The 24,925-nt window shown below is 41.2% G+C and overlaps 2 protein-coding genes and 1 non-coding gene across 3 annotated transcripts; 1 reads left to right on the top strand and 2 right to left on the bottom strand.

The window, feature by feature from the left end:
* LOC109233746 lies at positions 11-13,898 on the bottom strand. The gene is made up of 8 exons (XM_019399611.1): positions 13,707-13,898; positions 10,854-11,144; positions 9,483-10,760; positions 6,887-7,095; positions 6,172-6,340; positions 1,485-1,727; positions 469-937; positions 11-336 (listed from the first exon to the last, which is right to left on the bottom strand). The coding sequence occupies exons 1-8, from the start codon at positions 13,896-13,898 to the stop codon at positions 11-13; spliced, it is 3,177 nt and encodes a 1,058-aa protein (XP_019255156.1).
* LOC109233922 (two-component response regulator ARR18-like) lies at positions 18,014-20,131 on the top strand. The gene is made up of 5 exons (XM_019399770.1): positions 18,014-18,561; positions 18,774-18,850; positions 19,043-19,079; positions 19,152-19,260; positions 19,492-20,131. The coding sequence occupies exons 1-5, from the start codon at positions 18,312-18,314 to the stop codon at positions 19,955-19,957; spliced, it is 939 nt and encodes a 312-aa protein (XP_019255315.1). The 5' UTR covers positions 18,014-18,311; the 3' UTR covers positions 19,958-20,131.
* Positions 22,428-22,501, bottom strand: TRNAI-AAU. The gene has a single exon. It is a non-coding gene; the product is annotated as a tRNA-Ile (tRNA).

Below are 24,925 nucleotides of genomic sequence, written 5' to 3' on the forward strand. Positions count from 1 at the left end.
CTCTAGATTTCTATTGAAGGACACTTTCTTCAAGTAAAAACCACTTCTCAAGGTTCAGCAAAGCTTCTTTCTCCATATTAAGTAGAGTATCAATGCAACCATGTGAAATTTTTTCTTGTATGTCACTCAGCTCAAGTATAGCCTTCTCAATTTTCTGAGTTATACCCCTAAATTTCTTAGAATTCAGAGCTTTCAAAGCAGGTTTCAGATCTTTTAAGCTTGCCCTAACTGATTTCAAACTACCTTGTGAACTATGTGAACTCCATATGCTAGTAACTACTTGAGAGAAGTCATCATGTTCTGCCCATATGTTAAAGAATCTGAAAGGCACTTTACCTTTCCATGTGGAAGATGTGAAAGTTAGGAGCATAGGAGCATGATCAGATATTTGAGGCAATCCGTAGCTTGTTTCTACATGACCCTAGGACATCATCCATTCATAATTCCCAAACACCCTATCTAACCTACTGCTGACCCTATCAGATCCATGTTGCTTGTTAGACCATGTATAATAATCACCTTTCCAAGGTAGTTCTGTTAGTGAACTGCTATGAAGGCAAGAAACAAAGTCTTGAATTTCTGAGTAGTTTACTGGGTTGCCAGATAGCCTGTCATTGGAGTATAACATTGCATTAAAATCCCAAGTTATCATCCAAGGGACTGCTATACTCACTGAAAGTTGTTGCAGAGTATCCCAGAGGGTTCTTCTTTGTTCAATACCATTGTATCCATACACTACTGTGAGTAAGCAATCAATATCACTTCTTCTACTTTTTACCTGATAGTGTATCATTTGAGCTTCATAGTTAATACCATTAACCAATAGGCTATTGGTATCCCATAGTATCCAGATTCTATCATTGAGTGCATCTTGGTAGTTTGTTAGCACATTCCAACCAGATGCAATAGCTTTTGCAATCTTTTGAGCATTCTGTTCCTTCACTTTAGTTTATATGAGTCGCACCAACTTAATTTTATTTACTTTAATATACTGTCTTACCTCCTTTTGCTTATACCTTTAATTTACACCCCTAATGTTCTAGAATAACCAATTCATCACAGGAGCATGGTACTTCCACCTCTATCCCTAGATGGTATTTGATCCTCATATCTACTTGTTGACACAACTTCAAATCAACTCTTCACTAAGAGAGGGGTCAAAACTGGGAAGTTGGTGAAGTTAAGTTCAGTGCTAGCTTTGCCCCTGTCATCTTGCTTCTCCATTGCAATTACAGGTAAGGTTGTGTTTTGTTGAGATGGCTCTTTAGTCCCCCTAGGATCAACTATCCTTGTTACTCATGTTTGGCATGCAACTTTTACATTGTTACCCTCCAATTTTGGTTCAACATGTGCAGTTTGTATTGCATTTTTAGGCTTAGTTGCAACATGTATGGGCCCTTTGGTTCTCCATTCTTGTGTAACAACCTTGTTACCTCTTGCCCTCCTTATTTGATTTGGTTGCTGTATAACAGGGTGTGCCTGACTAGCACATTTATATCCCACAACCAAACATTTATCACAGTAAGCAAGTTTCCACTCATAGTTACAGACTGTTGAAACTTCTTCACATAAGGGTCCATAAACATGATCCCAGTGGGCAGTTCTTTGGTTACATTAACTTCAACAAGCATTCGAGCATAGGATACTCGAGTCTGCTTAGTAGTGCACTCATCAGCAAAGACAGGGGTCCGAATTACACTAGAAATCTTCTTTAAAAAACTAGCTCCCTGATCGCAGCCGTCTCAACACTACACAATGGTAGGAAGAGTGGGTAGCAATAACTAATACCCGAATAGTGGATCGGGGTCGAAATTACACAGGGAGCTAGTAAAGGAGTTAGAATATCTGTCTAGCCTAGAGTTGCGGTTGTGCTTCTAATGTCGCTTCACACATTTTTGGGGGTTTCTTTTTAAACTACTCTTGTAAAACTAATGGTTTAAACTAAATTATGCTAGGAGAATATTGCTAAGTTGTGCTTAATATAGGAAAAAGGCACTAGGGTCGTGACACTACCTAGGTGGCTAGCTAATGGGTAGAAACTACTAAGGGTAGATTGATAAATCTGGGTTTATTGCTATAACTGTTGCACAATTGCACTCATTCTCACACCTCTCGGTAGAGAGAACGATTTTTCCCAATTGACTCTCTCGAGACCAATTAGGTAGGCCAATTAGACCGAGCAACTAGGGCTCAAGTAGGGTAGTTACTCTTTCGAGGTTTAACCCGTTAATTGGGACTACCATTCTCATGGGTCCATCCCAATTCCTTGTTAGGTCAACTTTTAGGGTCATATGACTCTCTTTCTCAAGAAGAGTTAGACCCACTAAGCTTGAATTCATGTTTGCAACCACAAATTCTAGATTGAAACACAAAATTAACCCATATAACAAATACCCAATCTCAATCTCGCCCTAGAATGCAACACCCATTAACTACCCACACTAGGGTTGAGCCCCAACCTTAGCTAATGGGTTTAGCTAGACATAATTAAAGAAGAAACAGTAGAAATATAAGATGAAATGAACATGTTAATTGATTGCTAATTAGAATCTATGATATTCAAGAGTAAAAATGCCAAAATAGGCTACACAACACGTCTCACGAGCGCAGCCTTCGCTCAAAGCTAAAACATAACCTAAAAAATGGTAAAAAGATCTATTATACCGAGCTGAAAATCTGGACAAAAATACCCCTGCGGGGTCAGCGCGGACCGGGCAAAAAAGGGTAGCGTGGCCGCGTACTTTGAACTCTCAAAATCTCATCTCTGATGTTGGGGCCGCGGACAGCGCAGAAATGTAGCGCGGCCGCGGCGAAGGGTCGATGCGGACCGCGCAAAATGGAGCGCGGCCGCATGGCTTGCACTGGTGGTTCTCTGAAGCTTCCCTTGCGCTGACCGCGCAGAAATGGAGCGCGGCTGCTGGCTTGCACTTCAATTTACCCCTTCTCTGAATCTCCTAGCGCCGGCCGCGTGGCATATCAGTGCGGTCCGCGCTAGGTCCTTCCTGTTCCTCAACTTCACTTGTCCCTTGACACTTGGCAAGTTTCACTCCGTTTTGAGCCGATCTTTGACATTTGTCACCTTTTCGCTCAAACCTGCAATCAAGCACAACTTGTAAGCCTTTTGGGATTATTTTGTGGCAATTTGTAACAAAAGCAATAGCAAGTAAGGGGTATAATCATGGTAAAATCCTAACTTATCAACTCCCCCAAACTTAAACCTTTGCTTGTCCTCAAGCAAACAAAATAAGACCCACCCCAAAAAGAGTAATCCAAGAATTCCAGCTATCCTAAAGTAACCTCAACAAGCATCAATTGGGACTAACAATTGCCCTCAACACGAATGCATCATTAACACATTTTAGGCTTTTGAAAACTATGGATCAAGTATGACACAAGAGCATCAAGGGTTGACACATTTCAAATCAAAGGGCTTTTTCTCAAATACCTTGGTCATTGTGGAATCCAAACTCACACATCCTCAACTCTCCCTAAGCCAACCTCACCTTTTAGAGTATTGACACACAAACTGAGGTTGAAGGACTTCCACTCATTTCTCTCACAAAGAAGGTCACAAGTCCGGCTCTAGGTACCATATGCTTGCCCCTTATGTAAGTATCCACTAATGTAGGTTCCCTTCGACTCAAGATCCTATAGGGATTTTGGGAAAACAATTGCGAGGGCTTTTGGGTAAGGGTAGGACATGTTTTGTTCAAATGTGTTCAACCTTCCCTTAAGCACTTTCTTTGATTCATTTTGGCACACTTTCTTGACTCATTTGAGTAATCCACTTATTTTCAAGGGCTAGAGGGACATATTGTCACTCTTTCTTAGGCAATTCAAATCATTCCTCCTTTTTCTACTTTTGTTTCCACACCTTTTTCACTTTTATTTTTCTTGACCCCTTTTTATTCTTTTTCACCTTGTTCTTTCTTTTTGTCCTTTTCTTTTTCTCTTTTTCATTGCCTTGCCTTTCTCTTTTTGCTTTAGTACCTTTTTCCCTTTTTGTTTTCCTTCTTGTCTCTCCCCCCAAACTTTGACTTTGCCATTGCTCAAGGGAAGTGTGGGTGCCAAGAGAGGGTAAAAACGGGTATAGGCTTGTAACATTGGTTCATGAAAGAAGAAGGTTTAAGGCTCAAAAGGGTTAACTAGGGATCATTTTGTTGGTGGGCCATGGAATTGTTCATTTTAGAATCGGATCAAGGAGAGCCTATAGTCACTTCTTAAGTCAAACTTCACCTATGATTTCGCCTCAACAAACACTCGGGGCAAGTTCTAGACCATTGGCTTGGGACTTGGACTCAAAATTCTATTTCTCACCACACATGCTAGGGGATTGCTAAAGATATCGAGTTGAGGGACCACAACGACCTTAGTCATGATTCAAGCGCACAATGGTCCAAAAAGACCACATGATGATTGTTTGGTCAACACAAGAGTCTCAAGGCCACGACTTTCACCATACCCTAAACACAACCTTATGTCTTTGACCATGGGATCAAAGGCAAATGTGTTAGGCCCAAGTGAAGCTTTTCCTGAGGTACCCTTAACTACGAAATATCAAAAGACAAAAGAAAAATCAAAGAAACAGACTCAAACTCTTAAGAAGGTTGTCACGTCATCTATCATTGGGAAGAGCCACCCGGTTCACACAACACTCTACCCTTGGAGAGAACCGTGGCATTAAGAAAACCAAGGGCTTATTGAAAATGCCAAAACCAAAACAAAAGGCTACGAGCCTATCTACGAAGCTAAAAACGAAATTTTTTTTAACGAAAAATAGAAAAGCCGAATGAATATGTACAATAGGGGAGTAGAATATACAACGGGGATGAATATCTACCAAAAGTACTTTATATACAGACCAAAAGAGAATAAAAATACGAGAAGAGTAGCTAAAATGTGAATTTATATACAGACCAACTAGAAATAGAAAAAGACATAAAGTAAGAATCTAATATATACAATCATCCAGATAATCCAAAAAGGTAGGGCACACCCCCACGAATAAGAGCTGGCATTGTCCCCAATGCCAACTACACAAATAAGCACAAAATAAGATCAAAGGATATAGAAGGGGCTCCCTAAGCCTGATCCGTCTGCATGGGCTCCTCAGTGGTCCCCTGGTCCTCTGTACTGGCGGGAACCTCAGACTGGTTCCCGGCTTGCTGTTGCTCTGCTGCTGGGACAAGGGCCAGGTCATGGACCGGCTGAACATCCGGTGCAACACTGGAGGGACCCTCCTGAACCTGTGCTACCTCGATCACTACACCCTCATTGCTAGGAAGCTTCCTCTTCTTTCTTGGGTGCCTAGGCTCCTCCTCCTGTTGTGGCTGAGATGCTGCTGGGTCTAGGGTTGGATCCCCAAATAGCAAGTCTAATGGCATCTGGTCTGCCAATAGCTTGTCTACATCAGCTCGAAGCTTCTTCACCGACTCCCTCGACGCCCTTGACTTTCTCATCTTCTTATGTTCCTTGGCAAGCTCCTTCAAAGCCTTACCATGCGAATCTACCGCCTTAGTCAAGGTGGCCTGAGTCTCTAATATCTTCTCTTGGTTGGCCAGGAGCTTTTTCGATGTCTCCTCAATAGAAGGAGGAATCTGAATAGTGGCTGGTGCTGACTGGGCCTCAACTGTAGTAGCCAAGGTGGATAACTTGGATGTCGCAGCTGACATCCAGTTGTTCAGACTGGCTAAAGACTGACTGAGATGGTGGGAGTAAACCGATGAGTCATTGATAAAGGGACTGCCAGGTCAGCTGAAGTAGAAGGACCTGGGGGCAAGGGCTCACTGGTGGAAGTGGCAGGGATAGAGGACGGTCCAGTAGAAGGCTCTACCGCAACTGGCTCCTCAGACGGGCCAGTTGGGGCAGAGGTGGCTGGCTGGTACTCTTGGATTTTTCGGTGTCTGACCCACTGGCTATCCATGAATAGGGGGCCACCGGCTTTATGTTGACATCAAAACATTTTTTCTTGACCTCCAAATTCCTGAAGTACATGGACAGGGTGTTAGGGAAAGGGTAGTTTGTGTTGGTCTCCTGTCCGACAGCGGAGATCAGTCTCGAGATGATGTCACCCACATTGAGAGGAAGCCCAGCCATGATGGATGCCACAAGAACAGCCCGGGCAAGAGGAACTGTGTGATCATGGGTGGAAGGATCAAGTCTACTACAAACAAACGTCAACCAACCCTTAACTTCAAAACTGAAGGTGTTCCGCAGAATCTTCTCCCCTGCTTTCAACCATTTTGGAATAGTGCCCGAGGCTGCCAAGTAGTCGGCCAACCAAGGACGCACTTCTTCACCCATTGCCAGCTTAGCTAAATACTCTGAGTCATCCTCCTCCCTGAACCCCAAGTAATCATTCAGCAACTTCCCATCAAACACTACCATTTTGTCTCTCACCTTCGTCACCTTAGTATATTTGACTATGTGAGAAACATTGCAATAAAATTCTTTCACCATATGTTCATTGGCATCAATACATTTCTCCTTGAAGAAGTCCCAGCCATATCTAGTTCGGAATTCCTTTTGCACGTTCGGGTTGTGGGGTAGAAGGTCTATGTCAATGAAAGTTCTCTCCGGGATCAATTTCCTCACAGGCCACCACTCTCTGAATTTATGGAATGCCAACTCACTCACAAATCTGTCTGCCCATGCTTCAGGTTTTCTGGTTCGTTCAATTCCCCCGACTTGAGGCTCACCTCCCTCACCGTATCCTGCACTCTCCCCAGATAATGAAGCTGTGGGGGAGGTGGAGTATTGTTCACCACTGCCTGCTACGGACTCATCAGACGAATCCGAGACTACGTTGACTGGTCTTTTGGATGAGGGTGAAGGTGGAGGAGTGTCATGTAATTGGAGTGGGTCAGTTATGTGAGTGGGGGCTGACTCTGAGGAGATGCTCCGGGAGGGTGCATACTTACTCCCCAAAGAGTGGGAGGCAGCCCTATCAGCAGCTCGTAGCAGTTTCCGGGTCTTTTTGATGTTTGCCCGAGCTTGGGGAGTGAGTTTAGCTATTTTCTTGCCCTTACCCCCTCGGGAGGCACCACCTCTCCCGGGTTGTTGAACTTGTTTACCACCTCTTTGTTTAACCACGATCTGCAGAAACACGCATCTAACATTGTTAGTTTAAGCACATACAGTGGAATAGATGAATAACACAAGAGGAAGACACAGTTAATTTGCAGAACACAGAAGCAGGACACAGGGGCGCGGACCGCGCAAAAGTAAAGCTCGGCTGCACTTGGCATAAACCTCCAAAAATCACCTCTCTGAATCTCCCCAACGCGGTCCGCACTGATGTGGAACGCGGCCGCGTTGGGCCAGCGCGGACCGCGCAAAAATGTGACACGACCGCGCAGAAAGGACGCGCGGCCGCGCTGGGCCATGTAATTGAACTGAGTTAGGGTTTAGCATTTTGGTCCATTTTTCATCAAGTCTTTGAGTCCTAGTTGTCCCTACTCAATTAGCCATATAGTAATTCATGCCCAGTGTTCCAGACTAACACAAAAAACTAATCTAATCATTAAACCTAAGAAAAAAATGGGAAGAAATAAGAAGCTATACTACTGGGAAGCAAACAAAATAATTAAAAATTAAAACTAATGAATGAAATTTGCAAGAAATGTTACCAGGGATTATGAAGAATCAAACTACTTGATGCAAGCTCAGCGGATTAGTCGCAGATGAACAGTAGAAATTAGGGCTCAGGAAGTCAAAGTGCGAAAAGGGTAAAGTGAGGCCTAAGGTCTCTATTTATAGAAAACAATGGGACCCCCTACTTACCTACCAGCGCGGCCGCGCAAAAATGGCCCGAACCGCGCTGGGTTTATGTCTAGCACACTTGAACCTAGTTTCCCACACGGACCGCACTGTTATGTAGCACGGCCGCGTGTGAAACTTCAGAGAGCATGAATAATTGGATCCTCCCAGCGCGGACCGCACGAATATGCTACGCGGCCGCGCTGGTAACTTCAGAGGCTTAAGACATCCTTGCACAAGCCAGCGCGGACCGCACTGATATGTAGCGCGGCCGCGCTGGCAAACTTCAGAGACCTGACATTTTGTGCCTTTGTTTTGCACTGCTTCAACATTATCCCTGCAACATCTCGCAAACCATTAGCTCAAAAATCCTAGTCTACAAAGAAAATCAAAGAAATAGAAAAAGACATGGGTTGCCTCCCAAGAAGCGCCTGATTTAACGTCGCGGCACGACGCATGTTACCATCATATCACTTCAAATGAATGAGTGCCACCACATGGCTATCATCAAACTTTCCCAAATAATGCTTGAAACGATGCCCATTGACCCGGAATACTTCACCATTCTTGTTTTTGAGATCAAGAGCACCAAAAGGAGTCACAAATACCACTTCAAAAGGACCACTCCACTTAGACTTGAGCTTGCCCGGAAATAACCTCAACCGGGAGTTGAAAAGAAGAACCATGTCGCCCACCTTGAACTCCTTACCCCGAGCATATTTGTCGTGAAGGTACTTCATCTTGTCCTTATACAAGGACGAGCTGGAGTAGGCATGAAATCTAAACTCATCAAGTTCATTCAATTGCTCCACACGGAGATTGGCTGCAACATCCCATTCCAAGTTCAACTTTCTCAACGCCCACATAGCCTTGTGTTCTAATTCCACCGGAAGATGGCAAGCCTTACCAAACACCAACCAATACGGAGACATACCAATTGGAGTCTTGTAAGCCGTCCGATAAGCCCAAAGAGCATCATCCAATTTCTTCGACCAATCGGTCCTATTAGCATTCACCGTTTTGGACAAAATACTCTTTATTTCCCGATTTGAGACTTCCACTTGACCGCTAGCTTGTGGATGATAGGGGGTGGTCACTTTGTGGTTAACTCCATACTTAGCAAGCAATGAGTCGAAAGCCTTGTTGCAAAAATGGGACCCCCCATCACTAATAATGGCCCGAGGAGTACCAAACCTCGTGAAGATACTCTTTTTCAAGAATGCTACAACACTTCGGGCTTCATTGTTGGGTAGAGCCACGGCTTCCACCCACTTTGAGACATAGTCCACCGCCACGAGAATGTAAGTGTTACCACAAGAGCTCACGAACGGACCCATGAAATCGATGCCCCAAACATCAAAAATATCCACCTCGAGAATTGTATTGAGGGGCATCTCATCCTTCTTGGAAATACCGCCGGCTCTTTGACATGCATCACATCTCTTCACCAATTCACTAGCATCCTTGAACAGCGTCGGCCAATAGAATCCGCAACTCAAAACTTTTGAGGCCGTCCTCACCCCCCCGTGATGGCCACCATAGGGAGAAGAGTGACAAGCCTCCAATATGCTCATTTGTTCACTTTCCGGTACACATCTTCTTATCACTCCATCCGTGCAAATTCTAAACAAATACGGATCATCCCAATAGAAATCCAAACTATCCCGCTTGAGTTTCTTCCTTTGGTTGGAAGAGAGCTCACACGGGACGTTACCAGTCACAATGAAGTTGGCGATGTCCGCGAACCATGGCATTTCACACATAGAAACGGAAAGAAGCTGCTCGTCAGGGAACCTATCATTAATCTCAATACCATCACTTGGTCTCCCATCTTCCTCTAATCGGGACAAATGGTCTGCAACTTGATTCTCGCTTCCCTTTCTATCCACAATCTCTAAATCAAATTCCTGAAGGAGTAGCACCCATCTCATCAATCTTGCTTTCGAATCCTTCTTAGTCATCAAATACCGAAGGGCTGCATGGTCCGTGTGTATGATCACCTTTGCTCCCATAAGGTAAGGTCGAAATTTCTCCATCGCGAACACAATAGCCAATAGCTCCTTTTCTGTCACTGTGTAGTTTCTCTGGGCCTCATTCATAGTCTTGCTAGCATAATACACAGGATGGAACATTTTGTTGATCCTTTGGCCTAGCACCGCCCCAACCGCTACATCACTCGCATCGCACATAAGTTCAAAAGGCAAATCCCAATTAGGTGCGGTGATTATAGGAGTTGTTGTCAACTTGTGTTTCAATAGCTCAAAAGACTCCATGCACTTCTCATCAAAAATAAACTTGACATCCTTCTCTAACAACTTGCAAAGCGGGTTCACAATTTTTGAAAAATCTTTAATGAATCGCCGGTAGAACCCGGCATGACCAAGAAAACTCCTCACCCCTTTGACAGAAGTAGGGGGAGGGAGCCTTGAGATAACCTCTATTTTTGCCTTATCAACTTCAATTCCTTGCCTTGAGATTTTGTGACCCAATACAATTCCCTCTTGCACCATAAAGTGACATTTCTCCCAGTTGAGCACAAGGTTGGTTTCTTCACATCTTGCCAAAACCCTATCCAAGTTCACCAAACATTCTTCAAATGAATCTCCCACCACACTGAAGTCGTCCATGAATACCTCCAAGATATCCTCCACCATGTCGGTGAAAATTGCCATCATACATCTTTGGAAGGTCGCTGGGGCATTACATAGTCCGAATGGCATTCTCGAGAAAGCGAACGTGCCATAAGGACATGTAAAGGTTGTCTTCTCCTGATCCTCCGGGGCAATGAGAATTTGATTATACCCCGAGTAGCCATCTAGAAAACAATAAAAGGCCCGGCCCGCAAGACGATCAAGCATTTGGTCCAAGAATGGTAGTGGGAAATGATCTTTTCTTGTCACCTTGTTCAGCTTTCTATAGTCCATACACACTCTCCAACCCGTAACTGTCCGAGTAGGAATCAACTCATTGTTGGCATTGGTCACTACCGTCATTCCACCCTTCTTTGGCACACATTGGACCGGAGAGGTCCATGAACTGTCCGAGATCGGGTAAACCACACCGGCGTCAAGCCACTTGATAACCTCTTTCTTTACTACTTCTTGCATCACCTCGTTGAGTCTCCTTTGATGTTCAAGAGATGGCCGTGCATCCTCCTCCAAGATGATCTTATGCATGCAAAATGCGGGGCTTATTCCCCTGATGTCCGCCAAAGTCCATCCTATTGCCCTTTTTCGCTTTTGAAGCACCTCCACAGTGGCCTCAACCTGCAAGTTAGTAAGGCAAGAAGAAAGAATAACTGGAAGAGTAGAATTAGAGCCCAAGAATTCATACCTGAGGTGTGGAGGAAGTGGTTTCAACTCCAACACCGGTGGCTCCTCAATTGATGGCTTGGTTGGCGGAGTTTTGCGATTTTCAAGATCCAAAGATAGTTTCCTAGGCTCATATGAATATGAACCCATTCCATGCAATGCATTCACGCACTCCACTCTACCGGCATCATCATTGGCATCCATGTTAAGAAGCACGGCTTCAAGAGGATCTTCAACATTAATCAAAGCACTTGTGTCATCCACTATCACCGCCGTGACAATGTCCACAAATGAACACACCTCCGTACTATTGGGTTGCCTCATTGACTTGCACACATGAAATACCACCTTCTCATCTCCCACACGGAATGTTAACTCCCCTGCTTCCACATCAACCAATGCCTTCCCCGTAGCTAGGAAAGGTCTTCCAAGAATAATAGGCACTTCGAAATCCACTTCGCAATCCAATATGACAAAGTCGGCCGGCAATATGAATTTGTCCACCCGGACAAGCACATCGTCGATTATACCTAAAGGCCTCTTCATCGACCGGTCCGCCATTTGAAGTCTCATTGAGGTTGGCCTAGGTTGCCCAATTCCCAAAGTCTTGAAGACTGAGTACGGCATCAGATTAATGCTAGCCCCCAAGTCACATAGGGCCTTAGCAAAGTCCGCACTTCCGATAGTGCAAGGAATAGTGAAAGCTCCAGGGTCTTCTAGTTTCGGGGCCATAGAATGCACAATCGCACTAACTTGGTGCGTCATCTTTATTGTTTCACACTCCATAGAACGCTTCTTGGTGACTAAATCCTTCATAAATTTTGCGTACCCAGGCATTTGTTCAAGTGCCTCCACTAAAGGAACATTGATTGTGAGGCTCTTCATCATGTCTATGAATTTCTTGAACTGATTGTCGTTCTTTTGCTTTGCTAACCGCTGAGGATATGGTGGAGGTGGTCTAGGCAAGGGTGCCTTGGCCTTGGGCACCGCCGGCTCGGGTATATCAATAATGTGTTCCCTAGACGGGTTCACGGTATCTTGAGTCTCTACCCCGGCCTCATCATCAATATCAATCCGCACATCATTTGTCACTATTGGTTCAACCACATTGTCAACATTCAAAGGTGCATCATCATCATGCAACTCAATTTCATCATTCACAACTTGATTCTCAACCGAGGCATGCACATCACCGCCTCTTCCACTCCTAGTTGTAACCGCCATCACATGATTGTTACCCCCCTTCGGGTTCACTACCGTATCACTTGGTAGCGCACCTTTTGGTCGGGTATTTAAAGCTTGAGAGATTTGTCCTATTTGCACCTCTAGGTTCCGGATAGATGTGTTATGCGAAGCCAATTGTGCGTCAGAATCTTGGTTCTTTTTCATCATCTGCTCGAACATCATTTCTATCCGTCCCATATCACTTCCAGAAGAACTAGGCCCTTGTGACTGAAAGGGGGGTGGATTGTTTGGTTGTTGGAACATGGGGGGCCTTTGAAAGCCTTGCCCCCTACCACCATTATTCCACCCTCCTTGATTGCTATTGTTGTTGTTCCAATTGTTGTTGTTCCCGTTCCAATTGCCTTGGTTATTACCTTGATTACCCCAATTGTTGTTCTGATTGTTATTGTTCCAATTGTTACCACCTTGTTGTTGATTATTGTTATTCCAATTGCCGCCTCCTTGTTGATTGCCCCAATTGCCTTGGGGGCGCCATTGTTGATTCCCTTGATTTCCTCTATTTCCTTGGTAGTTATTGACATATTGGCATTCCTCACTTTGATCATCAAAACACTCGTTCGAATAACCACCACCATCATTGTTGTTGTCAAACTGCTCACCATTACCTTGAGGTTGTTGTTGCCCTCTTTGCCTCCTTTTTAGCATAGAAACATTCTCCATTGCATTGACTTGGCGCGGGTTTTGTACTTGTTGCAATTGCGCCTTCGCCAACTGATTCATTGTTGTTGTAAGTTCGGCAATAGCTTGGCCATGATCACTCAACTCCTTGTGCAAATGGATGACCGTGGGGTCACCTTGGGGTACATTCGCTCGGCTTTGCCATGCCGAAGAGGTGTCCGCCATTTCATCAAGTACGTCACATGCCTCTTGGTAAGAAAGTTTCATAAAGTTCCCACCGGCCAATTGGTTCACAATGCATTGATTCGTGGTGTTGATGCCCCTATAGAAAGTCTGCTGGATCATCGCCTCAGTCATGTCGTTGTTAGGGCACTCCTTCACCATTGTTCTATATCGCTCCCAGATCTCATGCAATGGTTCCGTTGGCATTTGCTTGAAGGCTAGAATCTCGTCCCGAAGAGCCGCCATATGACTTGGAGAAAAGAACTTGGCAATAAATTTGTCCGCCAATTCATCCCATGTGGTGATAGAATGATTTGGTAACCTTTCTAACCAGTCCAACGCTTTGCCCCGAAGAGAAAACGGGAAAAGCCTCAATCGCAACGCATCCTCTGACACGTTTGTTTGTTTGCTGCCCCAGCAAGTATCTACGAACCCCTTCAAGTGCTTGTAAGCATTTTGGTCGGAGGCGCCCGTAAAATACCCTCTTTGCTCGAGCAAAGTCAACATGACATTTGTAATTTGAAAGTTCCCCGCCCGGATTCGGGGAGGAACAATAGCACTAGCATAACCTTGATTTGGCGGCACCCTTGGAGCCACTCTTGGCGGTGGCGGAGGAGGGTCTGGGATTTGCTCATTCGGATTTGCATTGGCATTTCTACCTCTACGTGGTACTTGAGGTGCCAGTAGCTCATCTTGATCAATATCTTCAACCTCCTCCCCCTCGAGAATTGTCTTGAGGGTCATATCCTTTGAGAGCCCTTTTTACCTGATAGATCTCTTCACCAACATTAGTAAACAAGAAGGAAAGAGAAGCAAAATACAAAACTAGCTACACAGATAGTCAACACCGTAAGCTCCCCGGCAACGGCGCCAAAAAGTGATCGCGGCCGTCTCAACACTACACAATGGTAGGAAGAGTGGGTAGCAATAACTAATACCCGAATAGTGGATCGGGGTCGAAATTCCATAGGGAGCTAGTAAAGGAGTTAGAATATCTGTCTAGCCTAGAGTTGCGGTTGTGCTTCTAATGTCGCTTCACACATTTTTGGGGTTTTCTTTTTAAACTACTCTTGTAAAACTAATGATTCAAACTAAATTATGCTAGGAGAATATTGCTAAGTTGTGCTTAATATAGGAAAAGGCACTAGGGTCGTGACACTACCTAGGTGGCTAGCTAACGGGTAGAAACTACTAAGGGGAGACTGATAAATCTGGGTTTATTGCTATAACCGTTGCACAATTGCACTCATTCTCACACCTCTCGGTAGAGAGAACGATTTTGCCCAATTGACTCTCTCGAGACCAATTAGGTAGGCCAATTAGACCGAGCAACTAGGGCTCAAGTAGGGTAGTTACTCTTTCGAGGTTTAACCCGTTAATTGGGACTACCATTCTCATGGGTCCATCCCAATTCCTTGTTAGGTCAACTTTTAGGGTCATATGACTCTCTTTCTCAAGAAGAGTTAGACCCACTAAGCTTGAATTCATGTTTGCAACCACAAATTCTAGATTGAAACACAAAATTAACCCAAATAACAAATACCCAATCTCAATCTCACCCTAGAATGCAACACCCATTAACTACCCACACTAGGGTTGAGCCCCAACCTTAGCTAATGGGTTTAGCTAGACATAGTTAAATAAGAAACAGTAGAAATAGAAGATGAAATGAACATGTTAATTTATTGCTAATTAGAATCTATGATATTCAAGAGTAAAAATACCAAAATAGGCTACACAACACGTCTCACGAGCGCAGCCTTCGTTCAGAAGCTAAAACATAACCTAAAAATGGTAAAAAGATCTATTTATACCGAGCTGAAAAATCTGGACAGAAATACCCCTGCGGGGTCAGCGCGGACCGCGCAAAAAGATAGCGCGGCCGCGTAGGCTCTTTGAACTCTCAAATCTCATCTCTGAAGTTGGGGGCCGCGGATCGCGTAGAAATGTAGCGCGGCCGCGACGGAGGGTCGGCGCGGACCACGCAGAAATGGAGCGCGGCCGCATGGCTTGACTTGGTCAAATCTCCAGGTCTCTGAATCTCCTTCATGCGGACCGCATTGATATGTAGCGTGGCCGCGTGGGACTTAAGCCTGCACTGATGGTTCTCTGAACTTCCCTTGCGCGGACCGCGCAGAAATGGAGCACGGCCGCGTGGCTTGCACTTCAATTTACCCCTCTCTGAATCTCCTAGCGCAGCCGCGTGGCATATCAGTGCGGTCCGCGCTAGGTCTTCCTGTTCCTCAACTTCACTTGTTCTTGACACTTGGCAAGTTTCACTCCGTTTTGAGCCGATCTTTGACATTTGTCACCTTTTCGCTCAAATCTGCAATCAAGCACAACTTGTAAGCCTTTTGGGATTATTTTGTGGCAATTTGTAACAAAAGCAATAGCAAGTAAGGGGTATAATCATGGTAAAATCCTAACTTATCACTCCCCAACACGACATAGGTAGTTTAGGAAGCTTTACCCATAGCGGTATAATAGTAGGGAATTCCTCTGTGAAATCAAAATCTAGAGTCCATGGTTTTAGGATGATGGGCTTGTTAGCAATAGAGTAAGGGCCAACACATAGTATCTCTTGTGCATCTGCTGCAGACTGAAATTTGATGATATAATAGCCTTCATCGTGATAGAACAGTTCAGGCTCAACAACATGTGCCCAATGCAAATTGATGTATCGTTTCATTGCATTGTAACCTGGGCCATCACCTATGATGTATGCTATCAGTGCATATCTCCACTTGTTCTCCTCCTCTTCTACTTCTAGCTTATCTAATTGAACCACATGTTGACCATCAATAATTTGTGGGAGCATATAGGAAAGTGATATACCATTGGTGGCAAACCTATTCTTTTGAAATAGAGTTGTCCATGGTGCTTTAGGTCTGGTAGGTTCATCAGCATTCACTACCTCTGCCACTGTTGATTTCTCCGAACTCCATTGGTTACTTACTCGTTTTTTATCTTGATTCATTGTTCCATTAGCTGGCATTTGCAGGGAAGGGGCTAATTGACCAATTGCCACTGGAGTGTTCAGATCTAACCTCCTTGAGATACCAGAGCTCTTCGATGAAGAGACAATTTCACATGTAGTGCCTCCGATAGTAGCTGAATCTAAATTGGGGATGGAGGTTGGTGTAGTTATCTTTTGCGTCATTTACTCTGTCGGTGATGGGTTACGTGTTCCCACCAAGCTTACAAAGGTAGCTAGGGGTAGTGTCTTAGGTCTGCCGCGTCCTCTACCTCTCCCTTTCGCCATGACTGATACAGGCGGCGTATGTTAACTAACATGCGCCGAGAGCATGAGGAAGGAGAGTTCCATTTTACGATGAAAACGTAGATTTTGACTTAATCAGTTTGAACGATTAATCATTTTCTTTAACTTGGAAAAGGCAGAAATATTGGTAGTTATATGTAATTATATATATTTGTCATGCAAGATTGCTCAATAATTAAATTAAATTGGATGGGCCAAATGGGACAATTTACACGAGAAAATTTCCTACCTAACAATGTGATTGTGTGAAAGAGGGAGATTTTGGAAAATAAATAAAAGCTGCAATGTTTATGTTGGAATCTTTTGATAATGATGTTATTATATTAAAACCGAAAATTGCTAATCTTCATTAGGTTGGTCCCAACACTTGTTACTGTGTGGGTCCTAAAATTTTGTGGACCCAGATATGTAAGTTACGGGTTCACAAATATGTGAGATAAAAAGAGGCCTCAAACAACTAGTGTCAGTTGTGTGAGGTACAAAATAAAATCGCACCTAAAGCGACAAGAGTAATAAAATTTTCACTCTGATCATAATTGGACTTAATCAATAAACAAGAGTATTTTAAAGTTTTATTGGCCTTTGTACTGCTTCAGAAATTGGTGGAGTGTTATGTTTTCAATGGTGTTGAAGCAGTCCACAAAATTGACTAAGTACTTGTTTCAGAATTTTTATGAAATACATAATGTATATTCTACTGTAGGTCACGGCCGGTTCAAGCCGTGGAATCAGCCATTAATACTTGAATCAGGGTAGACTGCCTATATTACAACCCCTTTAAGGTGCGACTCTTCCCAAACCCTACGTGAACATAAGATACTTTATGCACCGGCTGCCACTTTTTATATTCTAATAGGAGTATCTACCATTGCTATATTTATAAATAGGTTAATTTAAAGTGTTGTGGGGTGATATCCGAAAATATTTTCGTACGAACATGATTTTTCTTCTAAAACTATTTTGTACATTATTTTTCAGTGTTTCCTGAGTTATTAAGGTAAGTTACATATACTAATCGTAAAATGTGTTGGCATGTGGTGTGGAGATAGTGTTTCAGTGATAATTTATAGTAGTATTAAACATTAGTAATATTTACGTCTGTTTAAGAAAGTTTTGTGGAGTAAGAGTCAAGATAGTCAAAATAGTCATATTGAAAAATGAATTATTCACGCAAATTAATTTTGTTCATTGGTTGGAAATATTTTCAACAACCACAGAATAAAAAATGATTTAGGGAAGACATTTTGGACCATATCAATTACAGAGGCCGAGCTGCTTTTCTACAGAAGCTGTACAAAGAAGAGCTGGTCTCACATGATCAGTTTCATATCCTTTTTACCCTTTTTATTTTGCGCATATTTGTGGATTTACGTGAACCCAATAGCTTATATATATATATATATTAAAAATTATTAAATATCTATAAATATTTGACTGTTGACCTAATTATTACGTATTGTATATTTACTTGAGGTTGTAGCACAAAGCTATAAACTTTAAATTCCGAATTCACCTCTTTGTAGCGTCCTTATTACATCATCCAGGAATGGTTGCATTTACTATATATTCATCTGCATGAAATAGATAATTGGAGAGAGAGAGAGAGAGAAGAGAGAGAGAAGTCTTCCATCTTCTAGGTGAAGTCCAGGGTTTGATTTTCAATTGTTTCTACGTAGAATATTTTTCTTGTATAGTACAGTTCACCTCAAATAGAAAGAAGAACAAGTAGAGTTCAGCAGTTTACAAGAGGACCCAAGTCATCAAAAATTGATCACAGGCTATGCTAAAAGCATCATTTACTTCTTCAATTCCTTTCTTTCTTCTCTATTTGATCTAGGACAAGCTAAAAAGAGAAGCTGGAGCTATTAACAGGAATAATGGAAGACAGTGATGACACTGGATGTTCAAGGACAAGCCCTAATTCCGACAAAGATAAAGAAGAGAACGATAACACTTCGATCAAATTACCCAAGGATGGAGGAAGTTCAAGCAACAGTACTGTTGAAGAGAGCGAAAAGAAGCTCCCCGTGAGGCCTTATGTTCGATCCAAGATGGTTAGACTTCGATGGACAACTGATCTCCATCTCCGTTTTGTTCAGGCTGTGGAAAGACTTGGTGGACAAGAAAGTAAATTTCTAGAATTTTCTTGATTATTTTTGTTTTTTTGTTTTTTGTTTTTGAGTTTTCTTCTTTAGTCCTTAGGTATTAATAATCCATTGATCCAACTAATCTGGATTCGCACTGATCAGACAAAACAATCACTTTTTGAGTTTGTTATTAGGGTAATTCATCTTTGTTTAAATGTTTATGTTTCTTTTTTCCTTTCTTCTTTGGAGCAGGAGCAACACCCAAATTAGTTCTTCAATTGATGAACATAAAAGGACTTAACATTGCTCATGTCAAGAGCCATTTGCAGGTAAATTTAAGTGCCTAGCTAGAACAAAACCATGCAAGTATCTAATAAAGTTCGTGATTCATATAAATTCAAGAAAAAATATAAGGTTATTCTCAATGAATCTAAAAGGTTTTATATATATGACTGCTTATCCTTTTTTTTCCCTGATTAATTACTTGTTGTATGTTTTTTTATCTTGGTTTGTTTCTTTAGATGTATAGAAGCAAGAAGATTGATGACCCAACTCAAGGTATGCTTGTTATCCTTTTAATTTATAAATTTAGGGTAATTAATTCACTAATTTCATTTCCTTACCTCACAGGTGTAGCAAATTATAGGCCTTTTATGGAAGGTGGAGATCCAAACATTTACAACATGAGTGAACTCCCTATGCTCCCAACCTTCATTCAAAGGTTCAATTCCACTTTTAGGTATGCAAATTTATTGTGCTCATTATAGGCTTTTTATCTTACCTTTTTTTGTAAATAAGTTTTCTTTATCTTTCCTTTTGCTTTCTAATGGGCACAATAACATCAACTACGCCTGAATTCCAAGCAAGTAGTAGCCGATTAGCTATATGAATTTTTAGTGTCTATGTCGCTCTATTTAAGTTCGTCTCAGTCCAAATTAAACTGATATGAGAGATTTTCTCTTTTCCCCAGATATGGAGATGCTGCTAGGAATTGTCCAGAAAGCACAATTGACATGAATGTCACACCAGAATTTTACACTCAACTCAGTGAGAGGATTTTTGGCAGCAATTATAGTAGGGCAATTCATCAAGATTCCATTACTGGGATTCCTTCTTTCATTAGTGAAAGATCCACTTGGAGAACAAATGAAATGAAAGACAAAATGGATAAGCTAACTCCATTATTCCAAAGAGCTGCAAAAGCTAAAGCAAGACTGAGTCTTTTGAAAAGGAAGGCTATAGATTATGACCTAATTGACCTGAATTTATCTCTAGGAGTAAAGCAAAAAAATAACAGCCACCACGACGACGACGACGACGATAATGGGAGTACTTTATCATTGTCGATGTCTACTTCAAGATTGAAAGAAGAGGCTAATTATGCTACAAAGGAAAATGCAAGAAGAGGGGCAAGTACTCTGGATCTGACTCTATGAATGGGACATGATTCTAAGTGAGATCTTGAGGTACTTGTTTCTGATTAGAATGCGCGAGTCTTTTGATTTGTACTACTGCCATTTACCAAGGTAATATTACTATATGGTAAGTACTATTTGTTCGGGTATTTCTCTGTTATCATAATATTTGTTAACAAGAATCACCTACTTCACGATATCTCCATGTGAACTTTAGCACCAACATTAAGTCTTTAACATCATGTATATACTCCATCCGTCTCAAATTATCTGTCGTAATTTCTAAAAATAGCTTTCTCAAATTATTTTATCATTTTAGAAGTTCAAGACAAAATTAATATTTTTTTCCTCTTTTTCCCCTTAGTAGTAATTGTTCTTGAAGATGGAGATGAGACATAATAGAATAAATATTTATGAAGAGAGAGATATCTTAAAAGATAAATAAGGGTAAACTAGTAAAAAAATCCTTCTAATTAATGTTTCTTTACGGCTGTATAAAAAAAAACACGACAGATAAAATACGACAGATAATTTGAGAATGATGGAGTACTCAATTGGGAGAGAGAGGGGGGGAAATGGGTATGGAGTTTAAGAGAACATAAAAAAAGTGGATGTTCATCTTTTTGTGTGCTTCTCAAAATTACAAAGATTATCTTTACGAAGAAAGTGACAAAATAAATAAGGGATCATGAGGATGACCAGACCTTGATAGGAGGAAAGTTATGGATATTTGTGCTGGAATGGTGTCTGACCCTTAGTATATGGGGTGTGTAAGTTAACATGAAATTTCCCTTCTAATTAATGATAATTCTAAAATACTAAGCTACAAAATTCATCTTTCAAAGACCATTTTGTTGCTCGAGCCTTGGGTAATTGGAAGAGCATTTCTTGTGTCAGAACAGGATGTTTGTATAGAAAAGGACAAAATATTCAACCACATGGTACTTCACTTCTGAAGTTGTAATTCCAAGATTACAAGTATTGTCAGTAGGAATCTTTCTTATAATACATTGCCTCTTATATGGACTCAAACTTCATGAATACCATATGCTATTTTTTAACAAAAAATTTCTTTGAACAAAGGGTATTGAATATGATGGCATTTTTTTAAAAAAAATTCCATGGGCGAAGAATCTTAGCTTAACATGTCAAATCTTAGCTAACCAACATTAATATTCCATATATATCTTACTTTGACTGGACATGAAATTTAAAAATAAAATTGAATCTCGTGGTCTTAAACTAATTAAGGTATGTATAACACATCAAAAATACCCTTTGAATCATGTAAAACTTGTCGCGTCATTCTTATAAGAAAGTGTCAGCAGTAATCATGATAAAAATATATCATTCTTTTTGTATCAGAGACTAAAAAGCAAGACACATAAATTGAAACTAAGGGAGTATCTACTATCTAGTACTGGTGATGCTATTTTTCACGAGGCCATGGGATACAACTAAGTTTTTCTCTATGTGCCATAGGGGTAGGAAAAGAATGGAAGTATATATTCAAGTCCATTTAATCAACAAATCATGTGTTCACATCTTTTCGGGAGAAATTCAAAAATAGCCAGATTTAGCACTGGTCGTTGAAAAATAGCCAAGTTTAAAAGTCATCGAAATTTAGCCACTTTAAATCTGAGCGAAAACACTGTTCAAAATTCGGAAAAATACGCCTGCAAATTTTACGGGAGTTCCAGCAAGTATAATTGTCCAGTATAATATACTGGAGTTTGGAGCACTGGTGCTCCAGTCTCCCGCAAATTTTACAGGAGTTAGCAAAGTATACCGGTCCAGCATAATATGCTGGAGTTCGTACACAAATGCACCAGAACTCCCGTATATTATACTGGACCGGTCCCTGTTGCAGTAAAATAGTGGCTATTTTTCATTGACTTGATAAACGCTGGCTATTTTTCATTAACCAGTGTGAAAACTGGCTATACCATGATATTTTAACCATCTTTTCTGAATTCAATCATTTGGAAATATCTTTGATTAAAGAAACAGCGTATCAATCTATGTCTTTGGGCCGTATGGACGAACCATCAGCATTACGAACCATATGTTCCATCTCTATGCACTTTTTTAAAGGAATTTCAGCATCCTGAATCTTCCTAAAGTATTTCCAAAGAAACTAAGTTTATACGAACTGCTTAGGCTTTATCAAAAATGAACTGCTTAGGTTTTCATTCATGCTTCGTATCCGCCCCTCGTATCGTGTGTTTGCAAAGAGAAACATAAAAAAATTAATGGTGGAAGAAAACACTGGAGGACTGAAACCCTAGGAATGAACTTGGAAGAGGAGAAGCCCTAAACCCTATTTTTATCATATAGGAGGACAAATGTCAAATGATGACAAAAGGAAACCACAAATTAAAGAGGCTACTTCTTGTGTACAACTACTATTCAGGCATAGTAAAATCGCTCCTTGTGAAAGTTCCATTGAACTGAACTCTTCAGCCAAAACGACTAAAAATAAACACTTAGTTGGCCCATGCAGGTCTCGAACCTGCGACCTTCGCGTTATTAGCACGACGCTCTAACCAACTGAGCTAATGGGCCTTTTGTTTGAAGCTTCAATTTAACATTAGATAACATATTAGCATTTATGTTCACCATACCTAAGGTCAGCTAGCTCATAACTTAGAATTTCAATTCTGTTATGTATTTATAGGTGTAATTGACATTTATCCAACTCATTACTTTTATGAGATTAACAATACCTTTTTAGGGAATGTTAAGAAATTTCAAATTCAATTCATCGTCATATAATATCAAAGGTGACTTTAATTATCAAATGATTGGACAATTGGATGCTATTTTCTTATTTGGAAAATGGGATGGAAATCTACTCCTTAATTTTATTGATGAACCCATATTGTTGTTATGAACTTATGATACATATCGCCAAAGCCCCACAAGTAAGTAGGGGCAGTTCGGTGCACATTAAGCTCCCGTTATGTGCGGGATTCAGGGAAGGGATGGACCATAAGGGTCTAATGTAAATAGTTGATTTAAAAAAAATTCATGTACAGATGACATATGACAGGTCTAATAAGATGGTTGATGCACCTACTCCCAATTTGATGTATTAACAGAGCAAATATAACAGTATATATGCTGGATAATTTATTACACCATCTTGATAACAAACTTAATCTAAACATAGCTTTGAAGTCTTAATAAATTACATTCTCAAATATAGAGTACAGAAAATTTATAGGAGCACACACCAAAGCATAGTACTTGTTAACTAGGCTAATAAACAAATTACAAACTGTGAGCAAATCAGTTTTCTGGAAAGATTAAGAACAACCTCAAATTTATTTACATGACAAAGAAAATAATTCAGTCGTTATTTGCCTTAAAACAATACTAATTAACGTAATATTACAGCAAGAAGTATATGCTTAAAGTAAGAAATATTCATGGTGGATAATTGGTTGAACGTTCTCTAATTCCAAGGAGAAACTGATGCATCTTCATTTTCCGGCGACATTTCCTCACACGGTATTCCTAATTCCTTTTATTTGAACGGAACTACTTGTAGGCATATAAAACTTATTGAATTTAAATTCAATAAATAATTTAGACTATACGTTAAATGTACTAATTCAAATAAATATTATGGGCTAATATAATTGAATTAATTATATAAATTTAAAACATATGGATTAAATAAATAAGTCTTAATCCATTGGACTAACCCATTTAATTGGGCTACAAGTGATGAGCCCACTTCATTAGGCCCAAGATATCATCTTCCTAGAGGCCCAGTTTGGTGCCACGTATCAAACGTGGTGCACCAAGTCAAACGGGAGAGCCAATAGGATCATGCCACGTGTCAAAATGACAAGGCATGCCAAGTCACATTAAAAGGCCAATGAAATCGCGCCACGTGTGCAAGTGACATGGTCTGATCAATCAAATGTGGCCTCGTCACGCTTCAATCTGATTGGTCGGAAAGAGTTGTTCTTATCATAACTCCTCCCTTCCACAACTATAAATAGGGGTCTTCATAACCCAGAAAAGACACCAGAAGTTATAACAAGAAGCAAGAGAGAGCTCGTTGATCAAACACTGCAAATTCCTCCACAAGTTTCAAGCTCAAGCAATCAAGTTCAAGCTCAAGAACGAAGAACAAATCAAGTTCAAGCTCAAGAACGAAGAACAAAATCAAGGTCAAGTTCAAGCAATCAAGCTAAAGCTCAAGAACAAGATCATCGTTCGTGGCTACAACTACATATTCAAGATCAAGCTCAAAGGCCCTTGAATTTATTTACTATTGGAAAGAAGAATCAGAGGATTCATAGAGATTGTAACACTCAAATATTTGAAATTAATTTTTCGGTCTCGATTATTTCCTTGACGCAAATTTATTGTCTACAAATTCTGGCACACCCAGTGGGACAATCTCTACCTCTCATCTCAACTTTTCAATCACCAAAGTTTAAGAACATTGAAATGACTTCAAAGAAAATCAACTCCAGTTCAACTTCCACCAAGGCTGCTAATTCCAGGTTCTATGCTGATGTGGAAAGCATCCTCGATGTTACCTTTGGAAGCTTTGGACTAGTTACGAGGAGCAAAGAAAGCTCGTTAGGACAACAAGCACCCCAAGTGTCGTTCGCATCAACCCCTATTTTCGGATCTTCATCCTCAAAAGGAGCAAGATCTTCCACAAACGTACCTGAAGGAGGAAGCGATGTTGCTGAAAAGATCAAGAAAAGTCTTGCTCTGCTTGACCTCTCCGGATCCAAGCACTCTGTTGTGAAGGAAGATGATGATGCTTCAAGTGATGGATCCTCCCCACTTACACCATATAGCGTGAGCCAATTAAGGATCAATCTGTGTGAAAATTCATGCTACTCTCCATCGTCCACGACAATCATCCAAGCCATAGTGACAAACACTTCATCTGTGGAGGAGCAGTTGGCAAACTTGATGAAATCAATCGGTGGCTTGACCAAGTGCATGCAAAATCAA

This window comes from Nicotiana attenuata, chromosome 10 (assembly GCF_001879085.1).
Source record: "Nicotiana attenuata strain UT chromosome 10, NIATTr2, whole genome shotgun sequence".
NCBI lineage: Eukaryota > Viridiplantae > Streptophyta > Magnoliopsida > Solanales > Solanaceae > Nicotiana > Nicotiana attenuata.